This window comes from Syngnathoides biaculeatus, chromosome 5, assembly GCF_019802595.1.
Source record: "Syngnathoides biaculeatus isolate LvHL_M chromosome 5, ASM1980259v1, whole genome shotgun sequence".
In the NCBI taxonomy this organism is placed as follows: domain Eukaryota; kingdom Metazoa; phylum Chordata; class Actinopteri; order Syngnathiformes; family Syngnathidae; genus Syngnathoides; species Syngnathoides biaculeatus.
Window position 1 is genome coordinate 25,313,995 of NC_084644.1, and position 17,478 is coordinate 25,331,472.

The 17,478-nt window shown below is 41.7% G+C and overlaps 1 protein-coding gene across 1 annotated transcript in view; it reads left to right on the forward strand.

The window, feature by feature from the left end:
• The first annotated feature begins 8,644 nt into the window (after positions 1 to 8,644).
• The window catches only part of LOC133500774 (RNA-binding motif, single-stranded-interacting protein 3-like), a 162,706-nt gene continuing 153,872 nt past the window's right edge, over positions 8,645 to 17,478 (forward strand). Inside the window, exon 1 of the mRNA XM_061819889.1 lies at positions 8,645 to 9,855. Coding sequence (XP_061675873.1) covers positions 9,781 to 9,855 — 75 coding nt within the window. The 5' untranslated portion in view covers positions 8,645 to 9,780. The remainder of the gene's footprint in view (positions 9,856 to 17,478) is intronic.

Genomic DNA, 17,478 nt, shown 5'->3' on the forward strand with positions numbered 1-17,478 from the left:
ATATATATATATATTATGTACTTTGTCCTAAATTTAGTATTAAACTTTACATCAAAAAGAAAAATCTCATTTTAAAACATTACACAAAATATTGTTGTTTGAATGTCATTATCTCTGTCTTATGCTGTCATGAGTTAATGTAAAAAAAAAATGAAAATTGGTAAAAGAAAATGGTCTATTTAATAGGGGCTAGTATCAACTGAATCATCGGTTGGGCCCTTGTAAATACATAGTGAAAATTAAGCTTACTTCTGAAAGTTGGTTATACAAAAATAGTGTACTGTAGAGTTTTCCAGACAATATTATGCAGTGTGCAGCATCAGCTGCATCGAAAAGCCTGATTTTAAACTACTGATGATTTTCTTACACAAGATAAACAATCTGACACACCAGCATTAAGGGGCTTAAATTACTGCACAATGAAAGTTTGGGTAGCTCATTTTCACATGCACGCACTGGCAAAATCACAAACACACGCACAGAAAATATTTAAATTAACCAAGGGTTGAACAATTAGTTGAAGCTCAACTTGTTGTTGAAAAATGCTCAAAAAAAACAGGTATGATATTATTGTATAGCAAGAGAGATATTTGCTGTTGGATTATTATGAAAACCTACGAAAGAATAATTTTGTACTGTACAGTAATATGCATACATGCCATGATTTTAAGTGATGTTCCATTGTAAAACCATATGGAATGGCATTCATTCATTCATTTTAATATGATTTTGGACTACCTTTTCCAGCTGTAAAAGCTTCAACTGTTGTGGGAAGGCTGTCCAGAAGATTTAAGAATGAGTTCATGGGAATTTTAGCTCATTCTCTGAGGAGCATATTTATGAGGTCACATACTGATATTGGATGGAAACACCTGGCTCACTGTCCACTCAAAATAAATCCAGAGATGTTATATCATGTTTTGGGAAGGACTATGTGCAGGTGCACAGGTCCTCTCAAGTGGACTGGTACCAGAGCCCAAGCATTGTGTGGAGGTGAGTCTGACTATATCTAGTCGGAACTTCTCGATCTCACAACCCCGCTCGGGCTCCTTTCGTGCCAGAAAGGTAATGTAACATGTCACTAGAGCCAGCTTCGGTAGCCTGGAATTGGATCGCCAAGGTTCCTGCCTTTGGTCACCACACAGCTCTCACTGCACCCGACCTCTCTGGCCCCTCCCACAGGTGGTCAGCCCATGGGAAGGTGGACCCACATTACTTGTTTAGGGTGTCCCCTTTCAGGCCCCATGGGTGCAGGCCCCTCCACCATGTTAAGGGGACAGCTTCCAGGATGGGGTTTTGGGACTCATGCAATGTAATTGTGGAGGTGTATGTACAGTGAAGAAAATAAGTATTTGAACACCCTGCTATGTTGCAGGTTCTCCCACTAAGAAATCATGGAGGGGTCTGAAATTTTCATCGTTCATGCATGTCAACTTTGAGAGAGATAATCTAAAAAGAAAAATCCAGAAATCACAATGTATGATTTTTTTAAACGATTTATTAGTGTGATACAGCTGCAAATAAGTATTTGAACACCTGTTTATCAGCTAGAATTCTGACCCTCAAAGATCTGTTAGTCTGCCTTTAAAAGTCCACCTCCACTCCATGTATTATCCTGAATCAGATGCACCTGTATGAGGTCTTTAGCTGCATAAAGACGCATATCCACCCCATACAATCAGTAAGACTCAAACTTGTAACATGGCCAAGACCAAAGTGCTGTCCAAAGACACCAGAGACAGAATTGTACAACTCCACACGGCTGGAAAGGGCTACGGAGAAATTGCCAAGCAGCTTGGTGAAAAAAGAACAACTGTTGAAGCAATCATTAGAAAATTGAAGAAGCTAAACATGACAGTCAATCTCAATCGGAGTGGAGCCCCATGCAAGATATCACCTTGTGGGATCTCAATGATCCTTAGAAAGGTGAGGAATCAGCCCAAGACTACACAACAGGACTTGGTCAATGACCTGAAAAGAGCTGGGACCATCGTTTCCAAGGTGACTGTTGGCAATACACTAAGACGTCATGGTTTGAAATCATGCATGGCACGGAAGGTTCCCCTGCTTAAACCACCACGTGTCAAGGCCCGTCTTAAGTTTGCTAATAACCATTTGAATGATACAGATGAGTCATGGGAGAAAGTTTTGTAGTCAGATGAGACCAAAATGGAACTTTTTGGTCATAATTCCACGAACCGTATTTGGAGGAAGACGAATGATGAGTTCCATCCCAAGAACACCATCCCTACTGTGAAGCATGGGGGTGGTAGCATCATGCATTGGGGCTGTTTTTCTGCACATGGAACAGAATGAGTGCACTGTATTAAGGAGAGGATGACCGTGGCCATATATTGTGAGATTTTGGAAAACAACCTCTTTCTCTCAGTCAGAGCATTGAAGATGGGTCGTGGCTGGGTCTTTCAAAATGACAATGACCCGAAACACAGAGCCAGGAAAACCAAGGAGTGGCTCCGTAAGAAGCATATCAAGGTTATGGCGTGGCCTAGCCAGTCTCCAGACCTAAACCCAATAGAAAATCTTTGGAAGGAGCTGAAATTCCGTGTTTCTCAGTGACAGCCTAGAAACCTGTTTGATTTAGAGAAGATCTGTGTGGACAAGTGGGCCAAAATCCCTCCTGCAGTGTGTGCAAACCTGGTGAACAACAACAGGAAATATTTGACCTCTGTAATTGCAAACAAAGGCTACTGCACCAAATATTAACGTTGGTTTTCTCAGGTGTTCAAATACTTAATGCTGCAGTATCACACAAATAAATTGTTAAAAAAAATCATACATTGTGATTTCTGGATTTTTCATTTTCGATTATCTCTCTCACAGTGGACATGCACCTACGATGAAAATTTCAGACCCCTCCATGATTTCTAAGTGGGAGAACTTATACTTAGTACTAATACTTATTTTCTTCACTGTATATGTATATGCATTTTACAGGAATTAGTATCGGTATTCCCTTTCCGTGTGATGTTCATTTAGCATTTACTTTCAACCCCACCACTTGAGTATTATTGTTACAATAAACTGAAACAATTCTGTGAAGGAGAGTGGACAGGGACAACATGGGGTGCTGTTATTCTGTCCAGCCTTTTCCAGCCATTATTATGTCTTCTCTATGTCAGCTACTTCTTCAATTTGTCTGTTGGATGTACATAAAAGTTGTTGGCCTAAAAGTCGTAGATATACACGGACTGTTAAAATTCCTACACCGTTTAACTGATGTGGCTGTTCATACCCTCAATTTAAAGCTGAAAGTCCGCAGTCAAATCACATCTGGTTCATTTCAATTCAAATTCGATTGTGGTGGTGTTCCGTTATGCAGGTGCTGAGTTTTTTTCATATGGGCGAAGGCGACAAAGTACTTCAAGACAACTTCTAAAAAAAACTACAGGTCTCCCTTGCCTCAGTTAAAGTCAAATTTCACGACACAACCTTGAGGAAGAAACAGGTAAAAAATGGCTTCAATGGCAGAGTTCCTCGATGAAAACCGCTGTTGAACAAAAATAATATAAAAGGCTTTTCTTCATTTACAAAAACACATTTGAAAGATTCCCAAGACTTTTGGGAATATACTGACAAGATGAAGCTTTTTGAGAAGTGTGTGTCTCATTACATCTGATATACATGCAGCACACTATTCAAGAAAAAGAACACCATACCAACATTCAAACATGGTAATGCAGCCCTATGGGGGCACAAATTAATGCAATCTGGAGGCCGGTGCCAAGCCCGGTTAAATGTAGAGGGTTGCGTTAGGAATGGCATCTGGTGAAAAAACTGTGCCAAACAAATATGAGCGTTAATCTAAAGAATCCCATACCGGATCGGTCGTGGCCCGTGTTAACAACGCCCGCCCCCGGCACTGCTAACCTGCAGGGTGTCGGTGGAAATTCAGCTACTGTGGGTCGAAGACAAAGAAGAGGAGGAAACCGATTCGTTGTCAGAAGAAAAAGAGGAATGCACAGAGCCTACAACTGAGTGTAGGGACTTTGAATGTTGGGACTATGACAGGAAAAGCTCAGGAATTGGTTGACATAATGATTAGGAGAAAGGATGACATATTGTGAATCCAAAAGAGTAGGTGGAAAAGTATTAAGGCGAGAAGTTTAGCAGGAGGGTTTACATGATTCTACCGTGGAGTAGATGGGAAGAGAAATGGAATAGGGGTTATTTTAAAGGAAGAGCTGGCTAAGAATGTCTTGGAGGTGAAAAGAGTATCAAATCAAGTGATGAGACTAAAATTTCAAATTGAGGTTATGTATAATGTGGTTAGTGGCTATGCCCCACAGGGAGGATGTGACCTAGAGTTGAAAAAGAAATTCTGGAAGGAACTAGATGAAGTAGGTCTGAGCATCCCAGACAGAGAGAGAGTTGTGATTGGTGCAGATTGTAATGGACATATTGATGAAAGAAACAGGGACGATGAAGAAGTGATGGGTAAGTACGGCATCCAAGAAAGGAACTTTGAGGGACAGATGGTGTTGGACTTTGCAAAAAGGATGGAGATGGCTGTAGTGAACACTTATTTCCAAAAGGGGGACGGACATATAGTGACCTACAAGAGCGGAGGCAGAAGCACACAGGTGGATTATATTTTGTGCAGACGATGTAATCTGAAGGAGGTTACTGACTGTAAAGTAGTGATAGGGGAGAGTGTAGCTTGACAGCATAGGATGGTAGTGTGTAGGATTACTCTGGTGGTGGGTAGGAAGATTAAGAAGACAAAGGTAGAGCAGAGAACCATGTGGTGGAAGCTGAGAAAGGAAGAATGTTGTGCGGCCTTTCGGAAAGAGGTGAGAGAGGCTCTCGATAGAAAGCAGAAGCTCCTGAAAGACTGGACTACTACAGCCAAGGTGATCGGAGAGACAGGCAGGAGAGTACTTGGTGTGTCTTCTGGTTGGAAAGGGGAGAAGGAAACTTGTTGGTGGAACCCCAAAATACAGGGAGTCATACAAGGAAAGAGATTAGCGAAGAGGAAGTGGGACACTGAGAGGATTGAGGAGAGGTGAAAGGAGTACATTGAGATGCGACGTCGGGCAAAGGTAGAGGTGGCAAGGCTAAACAAGAGGCATATGATGACATGTACACCAGGTTGGACATGAAGGAAGGAGAAAAGGATCTCTACAGGTTGGCCAGACTGAGGGATAGAGATGGAAAGGATGTGCAGCAGGTAAGGGTGATTAAGGATAGAGACGGAAATGTGTTGACTGGTGCCAGCAGTGTGATAAATAGATGGAAAGAATACTTTGAAAAGTTGATGAATGAAAAAAAGTAAAGAGAAGGAAGAGTAGAAGAGGGAAGTGTGAAGGACCAGGAAGTGGCAATGATTAGTAAGGAGGAAGTTTGAAAGGCACTACAAAGGATGAAAAATGGAAAATCAATTGGTCCTGATGACATACCGGTAGAGGTATGGAAACAATTTGGAGAGCTGGGTGTGGTGAAAAGATGACTGAAGAATGGAGGAAAAGTGTACCAGTTCCCATTTTTAAGAACAAAAGGGATGTTCAGAGCTGTGGGAATTATCGAGGAATAAAGTTGATGAGCCACACAATGGATGAAAAATGGAAAGGCAGTTGGTCCTGATGACATACCGGTAGAGGTATGGAAGCAATTTGGAGAGATGGCAGTGGAGTTTTTGACCAACTTATTCAACAGAATACTAGCGGGCGAAAAGATGCCTGAAGAATGGAGGAAAAGTGTTCTAGTTCCCATTTTTAAGAACAAAGGGGATGTTCAGAGCTGTGGGAACTATAGAGGAATAAAGTTGATGAGCCACACAATGAAGTTATGGGAAAGAGTAGTGGAGGCTAGACTCAGAACAGAAGTAAGTATCTGCAAGCAACAGTATTGTTTCATGCCTAGAAAGAGTACCACAGATGCATTATTTGCCTTGAGGATACTCGTGGGAAAATACAGAGAAGGTCAGAAGAAGCTACATTGTCTCTTTGTGGATCTAGAGAAGGCCCATGACTGATTACCAAAAGAGGAGCTGTGGTACTGTTTGCGTAAGTCTGGGGTGGCAGAGAAATATGTTAGAATAGTTCAGGACATGTATGATGGCAGCAGAACAATGGTGAGGTGTGCCTTTGGTGTGACAGAAGAATTTAAGTTGGAGGTGGGACTGCATCAGGGATCAGCTCTGATCCCCTTTCTGTTTGCAGTGGTAATGGATAGGCTGACCGACGAGGTTAGACTGGAATCCCCTTGGACCATGATGTTTGCAGATGATTATGTGATATGCAATGAAAGCAGGGAGCAGGCGGAGGAACAATTAGAAAGATGGAGACATGCACTGGAAAGGAGAGGAATGAAGATTAGCCAAAGTAAAACAGAATATATGTGCGTGAATGAGAGGGGTGGAGGGGGAAGAGTGAGGCTACAGGGAGAAGAGATACCACGGGTGGACAACTTTAAATATTTAGGGTCAACAATCCAGAGCAATGGTGAGGAAATGAAGAAATGGGCCCAAGCAGATTGGAACCGCTGGTGGAAGGTGTTTGGTGTGTTACATGACAGAAGAATCTCTGCGAGGATGACGGGCAAAGTTTATAAAACAGTGGTGAGGCCGGCCATGATGTACGGATTAGAGACGGTGGCGGAGAAGAAACAACAGGAAGAAGAACTGGAGGTAGCAGAAATGAAGATGTGAAAGAGTCATCGCCCGCAAAAGAAAATGCTGTTCAAATTGAAGTTCTTGCAGCTGAAGATGGCCCAACCAATTAGGTTGTGGGAGAAATATTTTTCCAAACAGGGGCAAGTAACTTTGAATGGGATTTCTTCTTTAATAAATTAATTCACAATTTAAAAACTGAATTTTAAGTTCACTTGGCTTACATTTATTGAATGGTCGTAAACATCAAAACGGGAAAACTATGCAAAAAAATAAGAATTTAAGAACCCGAGTCCAATATCATTTAATCATTTATACATAATGTATACTCTATCTATCTATCTATCTATCTATCTATATCTATCTATCTATCTATCTATCTATCTATATCTATCTATCTATCTATCTATCTATCTATCTATCTATCTATCTATCTATCTATCTATCTATCTATCTATCTATCTATTATCTATCTATCTATCTATCATCTATCTATCTAGCCCGATGATAGCTGGGATAGGCTCCAACACTCCCGTGACCCTTGTGAGGATAAGTCGCTCAGAAAATGGTAATGGAAAGTTCCAACCTCACCCTGTAATGACATCATTGTCAGGGGCGTGGCCAAGTCACTGCTCTGGGCAGTGCCACCTCTTGCACTCGTCACAGCTGTGGCGCATTCGGCATGTTAATTAACCACATATTTATGTTTGAGTTTTGGTCACTGGCATTTGCCAGTTCATTGAGTTTAGATTGTCACCGTGTGCGGACACCTCTTCTGCAATAAAACCCACTGGACGTTATGCCTTTGCTTCGGAGTGATGCATTTGGGTCCACCCCCGCACCATTGGCACGTGTCCCCCAGTTATTTTAATGTTATTACAGGGGAGACTTTTGCAGAGAACATATATTTGTCCCTGAAAGATAAAACCCAACTTAACCTTAAGGCATCAATACGGACTAGTCAAGTGTCTATCTTAAATTACCAATAATTTGATATTAATCATGTGGAATTAACCACTTCTGTTGCATGTATGGGACCATTTAATACACCAGCACACGTTACAAAATGATTCTGTGCTTCACAGCAAGTGACGAAAATGTTTGAGTTTGCCAAGGACCATCGAATTATTGCATGCCTTTCCTCAAAGCACTGCATATTTAAGTATGGCACAAATCACAGTTTAATCTGCCCATAAGCCAAATAGAAGTTTATCCTTTCTGTTAGTTCTTTTCCCACTTTCAACTCCAGTGAAGCTTGCGTTTCTTTCCTTCTTTTACACACTATGCTGCAGTGTGAGATCAGACCTTCATGCATGGCTCACTCTGCTTATGTAAGAGCACTACTTAAACCTGGTTACGTCACAGAAGTGGCAGCACTGTGTCAGTGGGTCACTGTGCCACACTGCCACACAACTGCACTGTACTGGGCCTTTCGCTGGGTGGGACTCAAAGGAGAACCTCTGAGTAAGCTGAATATGTCGAGATGGGTCATTTCAGCGTGCACGGGTACATTTTTATGTGTATTCGTGTGATACTGTCGCTTTTTTTGCTGTGCAACAGACATTGCCCAATTGCAAATATTGACATGTGATCTTAACTACTGCTTACAACTAAACCCAGATTGTATCATAAATACACGTAATTCCTCCATCAAAACAGTGCCGGTACAGGGGATTTGCTATTTTCTAAATTCTGAAGCGTGTGTTTCATCTTTTGACCTTTACCCTCCGCTTCACACTCCCTCCTCAGCAGCTCCCTTCTGCCAGAAGAACAGCCCATGTCTGTTTTTTTTTTCTTCTTCATTTCCACAGCTGTTTTGTGCAGTTCACAGACACGCACTTTTCAGGACAGTGAGGGAAGGACCGACCACTCCCACTGTACTCTAGTTCCAGGGAAAAAAAAACAGGGAGAGAGAGGAGGAGGAGAAGAAGGAATAGGAGGAGGAGGAGGGAGGAGCGTAGCCGCACTGGAGCTGAGTTTTCTATGTCTGAGAACACAGAATGGAGCAGACGGCAGCAGCCACACAAACACACTCCTCTCAGTTACATGCACAGTCACACACACACACATCACTCACACCGCTGGCACCACACTCACACACAAGCGCACACCCACACACAGAGTGACGGCTGCCAGGCGCAGTGGGCAGCAAGCCGTCAGGGACAGAGCTTGCAAAAAAAGAGAGACATCGCAGAGGGGAAGAGAAGAAAAGAGAGTTGGAGACCTTGTGGATCAGAGGGGATTTTCCTCAGTGTGAGTGCATGTCTGCATTGGACTGCTTCCTCTTGAGTGAAAGGAGTTTTGAACCTTTTTTCTTTTGCTCATCCTCCACGCTGGACTCCTGCGCTATCTACCTAGCTATTCCCGGCGCTTAACAAAAGAGGGAGGGAGTGAGTGTGAGGAGGAAAAAAAAAACAGTCACAGCTTCAGCTCCAGACCACCCTCCTCCCCTCCATTCTTCTCTCCAGCTACACATCCAAGTGCGAGTTCATCACTGACTTCGGAGGATAGAACACAGGACGTTGTGTGTTCCCTCGGATACAGCCAAGCCCCTGGTGGGATCGGGGGTCTCGTGTGAGGTCTGAGAGCGGGAGAGTACAAACCCACAGGAAAAAGCGGAAGAGACAAGAAGCGACAGCAAAGATACGCTGGGAGGGGAAACTGAAGGCAAACTACTGAGGGGCATCTGCAGGGCAACAGAGAGAAGACAAAATTCGGTGTGCTTTTTAGAGCAGAGACTGCGAGGAACCGACAACCAGATCTCATCCTCTCCTCCCTCCTTTTGCTCCCCCCTTACGTTCTCACTGTCCTGTTGTCCATTCCTCCCTATTGTTTCCTGTATTGCCACTTCGTATCCTGATATCCTCTTCCCTCACCTAATGTTGCCCTGTATTTCAACCCTATTTTTGTTGTCCCTCCGGATTCTCTCAGTCTGTTCACTGATACCTACATTAAGACTTTTTTTCTGATCTCCTTGGCAAGTAGACAAACTGAAATCCAAAGTCTCACACAGGAGAGTGCTTTCTTCCCGCATCCTTGACTCATTGAAACGGATCACCTAAAAGAATCCAGGCTAGAACCTCAGCGTAATTGTATCCATCCTGTGAGCTTCTATCTCCAGCCTCCAGGACCTCCAATTGAATTCCAGCTACATGGGCAAGCGTTTGGAGCAGCAGCAAATGTACCCCCAGTACACGTACTACTACCCCCACTACTTTCAGACCAAGGTAGGGTGGTCATCGTTGATACACATGCTTGTGTGTTGCAAAAGCACACTTGTTCTTGCCAATCACATCCAGAAATACTCACGTTAACATATTAAAAAGGTATATTTTTGCAAAGCTATTGTAGTGTCCCAAAGCTGATACCTTATGATACTTGATAGGGTTGTTGTATGCATTTAAGTAAGTGAGAACAAGACTGAGATTGATTCAGTTTCCAATTGCGGTTTAAACTGTGTGAAAAAAGCATCATAGCGAGGACTGAAAAAGCTTCACAAGATAGATTGCTGGACAGCACTTGTTCCTCTAACCCCCACCAGTGTCTTAAGTGGAGAGAGATTGCTGTCACACAGCTGGCTTTTTCCTGTTCCTTCCACTCTCCCCATCATCACTTGACCTCATCCTCCACTCTCCAACCCCACCAGCTCCAAGTTCAAGTTCAGGGCATGAGGCCTACGCTTCCCCCGGCCCCCGTTGTCCGTTTATCAAACCACAACCACCATCATATTTTTATCGTCTCCCAATCCTCCAACACTTCTACTCAGTTCCTCCTCGCCAGTGCTCTTGTGTTAAAATCTCACACTTGCTCTATTACCTTGGACTTTTTAAAAATCGTTTTGGCAGTTCTCATCATCACACTTTTTGTGCATACAAACATACTGACATTGACTGCTATAGCACCAGTGTTAAAAAATAAACTGTCTACCCAGGCCTGATCAATTGTTTTTGATCCTTCACCCAGCTCAGTATTCCCATTGTTGTGTGCGATTCATTTTTTTTTTAAAACCTGCTCTTGTGTGATAGTAACTGAGGATCTATTGTTGCATGTTAGTTGCAATATTTAGCACAGTGTGTAGGTCAGTAGGCAAGACAGGTACAAAGTGGTAGTAGAGAAGATGAAAGTGTGGGAATGGGTTGCTACAAGTATTGAGAAAGTATGTGGGAAGATCAGATACAACTGTGCATTTGTCGACATGTGGCGAATATCGACTGTGTGATCCACTCAGTAATCTTGTTGAATTGAGTAGTTTTTATTTTTCATCTTGAGATTTTTTACAGTGACCTTCACAAAGCGCAAATGTATGTTGTGTTTTTGTTCAAGCACTCAAGAGAGCCCAGACATCCACCAAGACTTAAACATTTCTGTCACGTATGTAGAATACTACCGGCAACTGGAATTCTTTAGAAGTCTGTTCCAACATATCCCAACAAATATACTGAAATATTGTACTCTTTACAGATCAGATGCTATATCAACACATCAAAATTACAACATGGTCAGAGATTTTACATAGGTTCAGGCAGATTTTACTCTTTAAATAGGTTAATTAAAATGTTAGCATTATTAAAAACATTTTTTGATGTAATCAAAGTGAGGACTCACTAAAGATTAAAGAGAATATTGTTCAAAGAACATTGATCATAAAGCAAATCCAGATGCCATTTCAAAAATCTTTCAAATTAAGTTGCACACAAACAAACTCATGGCAGCGTAATACAGCATACTGAAGCATAATAAATATTAAATAAACTGCAATGAAGTCAATATCTGGGGTAAATTCTACGTATCAATTTTGTAAAATAAACATCAATTTTAAAGAATGCACTCACATTTAACATAATAGTTTAATTCCCAGCCCATACCTTCACTATGCCTTTATTAAATTTTGCAGTTGTTTTATTGTGTTCTTTTAGAGCAAGAGAGACCGACAGACAGACCATGAAACAAAGGGAAAAGAACATAAAAGGACACAAGACATGATTACCACATTTAAGATATTTTGGCTGCCTGTTAATGTGAACACAGTGCGGTCGGTCGCTTTACAACTGCGTGAGAATCAGAATAAGGATCAATTTTATTTTTACACATCTGCTGAAGTATCAGTGTTTTTACATTATTTTGGTGAAAAATTGAACAATGCGCCATATTCCCATTTAAAGTATGCAGTATTTACGAGCTGCAAAATTTGGGCTGCTGGTGTCAGTATCACATTATTTGGTTGCAATGAATTCCTCTTAAAACTATCCTCAATATGCACAAAAAAAATATAGAACCTTGTCAAAATTTGGGAAATTGTGAATTTTTGTATTTCCATTTATTGATGTAGACATCTCTGCCAGTGGAGTGATTTGTCACGTTGTGTGTGTACAGGTTCTAATTGCCCAAAAGGGCAAAAAAAAAGCGATTTAAACTGTCTGCATATTATCAGATATATGTAACAGGCAGGTAAGAATCGTTCTAAATTCTAAACTGAGTGACGCGTTATCATGCACATCTCATCATACACACGAGAATGTTAGATTAAGTAAAACATTTGATGTCTGTCATGTCGCTGTTGTGCTGGTGGCCCTCCACTGTGTCTTCTATCATTTATCTCTATCAGTTCAAGGTCATCTCATTTCTCTCAAGTATCTGCAACAGGCATCTGGCCTAGACTGTCACATCATCCCCTGCACCACCGGTTCTCGCTCACCCTGCTGTCAAGGACAAATCAAATTGTGTCCAACGATTGCCAATTATTGCCTCTCAATTGACGACATGTGTAGGTGTGAGGTTATCTTCACATTCATGTATTAATGAAATGCTTTACATGCTGGAGTACATGCAGAGCTGCATCCACAGCAGTCAAAAAGTGTTCAGTTGGTTATTCCCATTTTATTTGTGTAAAACAGACATGAACAAACATATCCGATGTATGCCGACAAGTACGTCTGCGTGCTTCCGTGTGTCTGTGTGTGTGTGTGTGTGTGTGTGTGTGTGTGATCTCACCTGCCTGACCTCGCTGTCAGTGCAGCTTGCTGTCATTTAAGCTTTGTGGGTCCCAGAAAAAGGCAGCCCATGTAAGTCTGTGCAATGTTCAAAGGGTTCTGTTCTGTTTGTAATGTACATTTACTTTTTTACATATTTTGTTCAGAAAATAGACTGTCATATGTTGCCAAGGGATATTTATATTAAAATATGCTCAGGTTTGGCCTGGATTTTGACATTCATAGTGAAGTGTTGTCAGTCATTTTCGGAAGTTTACATGAGCACGAATCTTGGAATCTTTCTCTTTTTCTTTCTTTCTCTTTTTTCCTCTTTCTTTTAAAGATTACAGCACATATTTATAAGCAACCGTAGACAATGCTCTATTCTACATTGGTTTCCGTGTATGAATAGATGTGTGTATCTATATAAATACAACACACACTGTACACGAAGAGAGCTAAAACAATTCTACCTCTGATTATATTCACTAATTTGTTATTTGCCATTGTTTGAGATTAGGGTTGGGCATTGTTTGGATTTGAGTGCTTCTAATTCCGATTCCACATTTCGATTCCAGTTCTAAATGATTCTCGATTCAGATTCTTTTAGGGCAGTGGGTCAAAAAACTTTGCATTGATTAAATAAACTTGTCCAAATGATGAACATCCATTTTCTTAGCAGGTCGCAGTACAGACTAAAAAGTACATTTGAGTTCAGGGTTCTTTATAACCACTGTCAATATCATGAACTAAAAGGCAGTGTGCCGAACTAACCCAAATGACACATCCATCCATCACTTTCTTAGCTGCTTATCCTCACGAGGGTTGCGGGAGGGCTGGTGCATATCTTAGGTGTCATTGGGCAGGAGGCAGGGTAGACGCTGAATTGGTTTCCAGCCAATCACACCAATGAATGCAGGTTTTGGGGAGGTGGGAGGAAACCATCGAAAACCCACGCAGGAATGGGGAGAAGAAGCAAACGGCACACAAGGGGGACCTGGATTTGAACCCCAGTCCTCAGAACTGTAAGGCCAATGCTCTCAGCAGTTGCCTCATCGTGCTGCTGAAACTGGGGGCTGAAATTTTTTAACTGAACAAGTCCTGGAGAAGCGCAGCTTTAGTCCCGGTTCCTATCAGTTCTTGATTCTCGATGCCCAATCCTATTTGGGGTGGGCTTCAACATTTGTGTATCTTCTTTCTTCTTCTTATCCTTTCGGCTTGTCCCATTAGGGGTCGCCACAGCATGTCATCTTTTTCCATCTTAACCTATCCCGTGCATCTTCCTCTCTAACCCCAACTGCCCTCATGTCTTCCCTCACCACATCCATCAACCTTCTCTTTGGTTTTCCTCTCGCTCTTTTGCCTGGCAGATGAATCTCAGCACCCTTCCACCAATATACTCACTCTCTCGCCTCTGAACATGTCCAAACCATCTAAGTCTGCTCTCTCGAACCTTGTCTCCAAAACATCCGACTTTGGCTGTCCCTCTAATGAGTTCATTTCTAATCCTATCCAACCTGCTCACTCCGAGCGAGAACCTCAACATCTTCATTTTTGCCACCTCCAGTTCTGCTTCCTGTAGTTTCTTCAGTGCCACCATCTCTAATCCGTACATCATGGCCGGCCTCACCACTGTTTTATAAACTTTGCCCTTCATCCTAGCAGAGACTCTTCTGTCACATAACACAGCAGACACCTTGCGCCAGCTGTTCCAACCTGCTTGGACCTGTTTCTTCCCTTCCTTACCACACTCACCATTGCTCTGGTTTGTTGACCCTAAATATTTGAAGTTTTCCACCCGTGGTATCTCTTCTCCCTGTAGCCTCACTCTTCCCCCTCCACCCCACTCATTCACGCAGATATATTCTGTTTTACTTTGGCTAATCTTCATTCCTCTCCTTTCCAGTGCATGTCTCCATCTTTCTAATTGTTCCTCCGCCTGCTCCTTGCTTTCATTGCATATCACAATATCATCTGCAAACATCATGGTCTGAGGGGATTCCAGTCTAACCTCGTCTGTCAGCCTATCCATTCCCACTGCAAACAGGAAGGGGCTTAGAGCTGATCCCCGATGCAGTCCCACCTCTACCTTAAATTCTAGGTGTACGAAACTTGGAAAAAAGGTACATATCTACTAGAGTGCCCTCTAAACATACACTCAATAAGACGCAACAATACATTACACTCCATAAACAATACTTATACTCCCTCTGACTTGTATATACACTCCACCTGCTGCACACTGATTTGATTGGAGATGTAAATGGCATCTTATTAATCTTTATTCCAGAGACTGGAGCCTCTCCTCTTGTGGAAATCAATCATGTATATGCGAGTGTTTCCATGCGCAAGCTTCTCACTCACAAAAGCAATCTTTAAACCCGCAGCCCCTTCACATATAGCTGTTATGAAATGGCTGAAGTAACAGTGCTTAGCTAGAGGATGGGATTTGTGAACGTGACGATATTTGCTCTTTCACTGCCTCCACAAAGGGCTATAGGTGCAGTTCTTGTGCATTACCAGGGGGCGGGTAGGGGCTATGGTATCTTATATAAGACTAGTGTCCCTTAATCATGTGTATAAGAGGGTTGGAGTGCAATGAAAGTGGGTGGGGGTGGGGGCATTGTTTTCAAGACGAGCTGCAGTGCTCTTGAAATGACTTCTTAAAATGAAGCAAATTAAGCTGTTAAGACGTGAAGAAATCAATGCAGGATGCAGGAAATATACTTTGAGAAAACCCACACTAAATTCAAAAAGAAAAAAAAACATTTGTATTAATCTTGAAAAAAAACCCTACAACATCATCTTATAGGACACAAGTGCGCTGAAAACAACCTAATCAGGTTTTAGGACGTGTGAAAATGACGCCAAAATGCTTTTCTTTTTCTCTCTTTTTTTAAGATTTTTAAGGAAAAACAAGTTCCTCATCAGTTTTTGCTAATTACCCTCATTCTCCTCCTTCAAAATAAGTTAGCATTCCTTGTGAAAATACAGTTGAGTATACAGCTGAGTATACAGCTATTCAAGATCGTTTAAAGGTTCCATATTTCGACTTTGTAGAACCCATAGGGTCACTTTCCAACATTGACTTAACATAAAAGTGTCAATTTCATAAAAAAAAAAGAAAAAAAACCCACATTGGTTTTGTCATACCTGTGTCCATAAAAGGCCCCTCTTAACAGGTACTTCTGTTTGACCGAGTTTGGTATATCCGCTTTGTTCATATTTGGCTGAGACCACCACCTTTGATCTAGTTGTGAGAGCGCACATGTTTGTTATATCGACAGGACTAGCTCGGGTGCAGAAAAGGAATGTGGAAATCTTTGCTAGTGGCATAGATAAGATCGAGAATTTTGAATGAACTGATTTCACGCCTCTCGGTAGAAAAACATCTGAGCCTCAGGAATGTGTAGATGATTTTAATTCTTACTTCACATGGTTACTGAGGCACCATCAGGCCAAGATAACTCCCAAATACTAGAAAAAGTTGGTTTGGTATGTGATTGTGCCTCTCGTGTTTTCTCTTTCATAGTCGCCGATGGTCGTTTATAGTCGTCTTAAGGTGGCGTCATCTTTGAAAGTAATTCAGTAATTAAATCCAGTATAAGAGAGGGCTAAAAGATAAAAAGTCACGCTATCAACCAACCGATCGTTAGTTTGCTGTAGATCAGTGTGCTAATGTGTTCAGTGGCACTTGCTGAGCTTTAATTAGGGTGATGAGAAACAGCATTCAGCCCGCATCAAAGTAATGACACATGCAGACACGCCCGGACATCTTAATGGAATATCACATGCTTTTTAAAATGAGCTTTTCACATTCAATTACTTTCCTTTGCACTAGATAAATAGAGATAAAATGGTCAGTGCTCACTTCATAAAGACCATAAAGACAGAAATTAATGTAGACACTTTCGAGGAGTAGTGTTTTTGAACTTAGAATTACTGTATTATAGGCTCCATTTCTGTTTGCCCACTTTGTACTTCTTAATTTCAAAGCAGGCTGGCTCTGCTGTTAGAAGGCAGGAGAAGAGTAGAAGTAGCGATTGTGGTTTGACATAAGTGAGGAAGCGAAAATGGATGCAAGGGTGGCTGGATGGATGGTTTGAAATATATAATAAACTGACTAATAGTGCCATCAGTTTGATATCCATTCATCAAATTTCTGAGCCGCTTATCCGTACGAGGGTTCCGGGAGTGCTGAAGACTATCCTATCCATCAACGGGCAAGAGGTGGGGTACACCCTGAACTGATTGCCAGCCAATCGCAGGGCACATGGAGACATGTGTGGGAGGAAACCGGAGTGCCCAGAGAAAACCCATGCAGGCCCTACTGAGAACATGCAAACTCCACACAGAGGGGACTGGGATTTGAACCCCAATCCTCAGAACTGTGAGCCCAACACTTTAACCAGTTGCATCACCGTGCTGCCCCAGTTTAATATATACTTATGAAACAACAGAATTTGTTCAAATAAACTTTAATTGATTAGTAATTAACAATACTGGGCTACCACCCAAAAAAAAATTGTGAAGGTTGTCAGTGTTTTTTCAGCAGAATTACAAAAATGACATTTCTCTCTCTTGGTCTCAGCAGGTTTTTATTCCAAATTGGGAACAGATTTTTAATCAGGAGTTGCAAACTTTGTTTACTGTAACTTCAATAGTAGACGCTGATAAGACAATGTTGTTGTAAATTAAATGTTATATCATCATTGTTCAAAATTCAGCAAAATGAACTGCTGTTTATTTGAAACTTAAAAGTGAAAATACCTGCACATGTAACAGATAAAGTACATATGACCATAGTTCAAAACATTGTCCTGATGGAGCAAAACCATTGTTGTATTTGGATTCAACACATCAAATTTGTACTAAATAAAG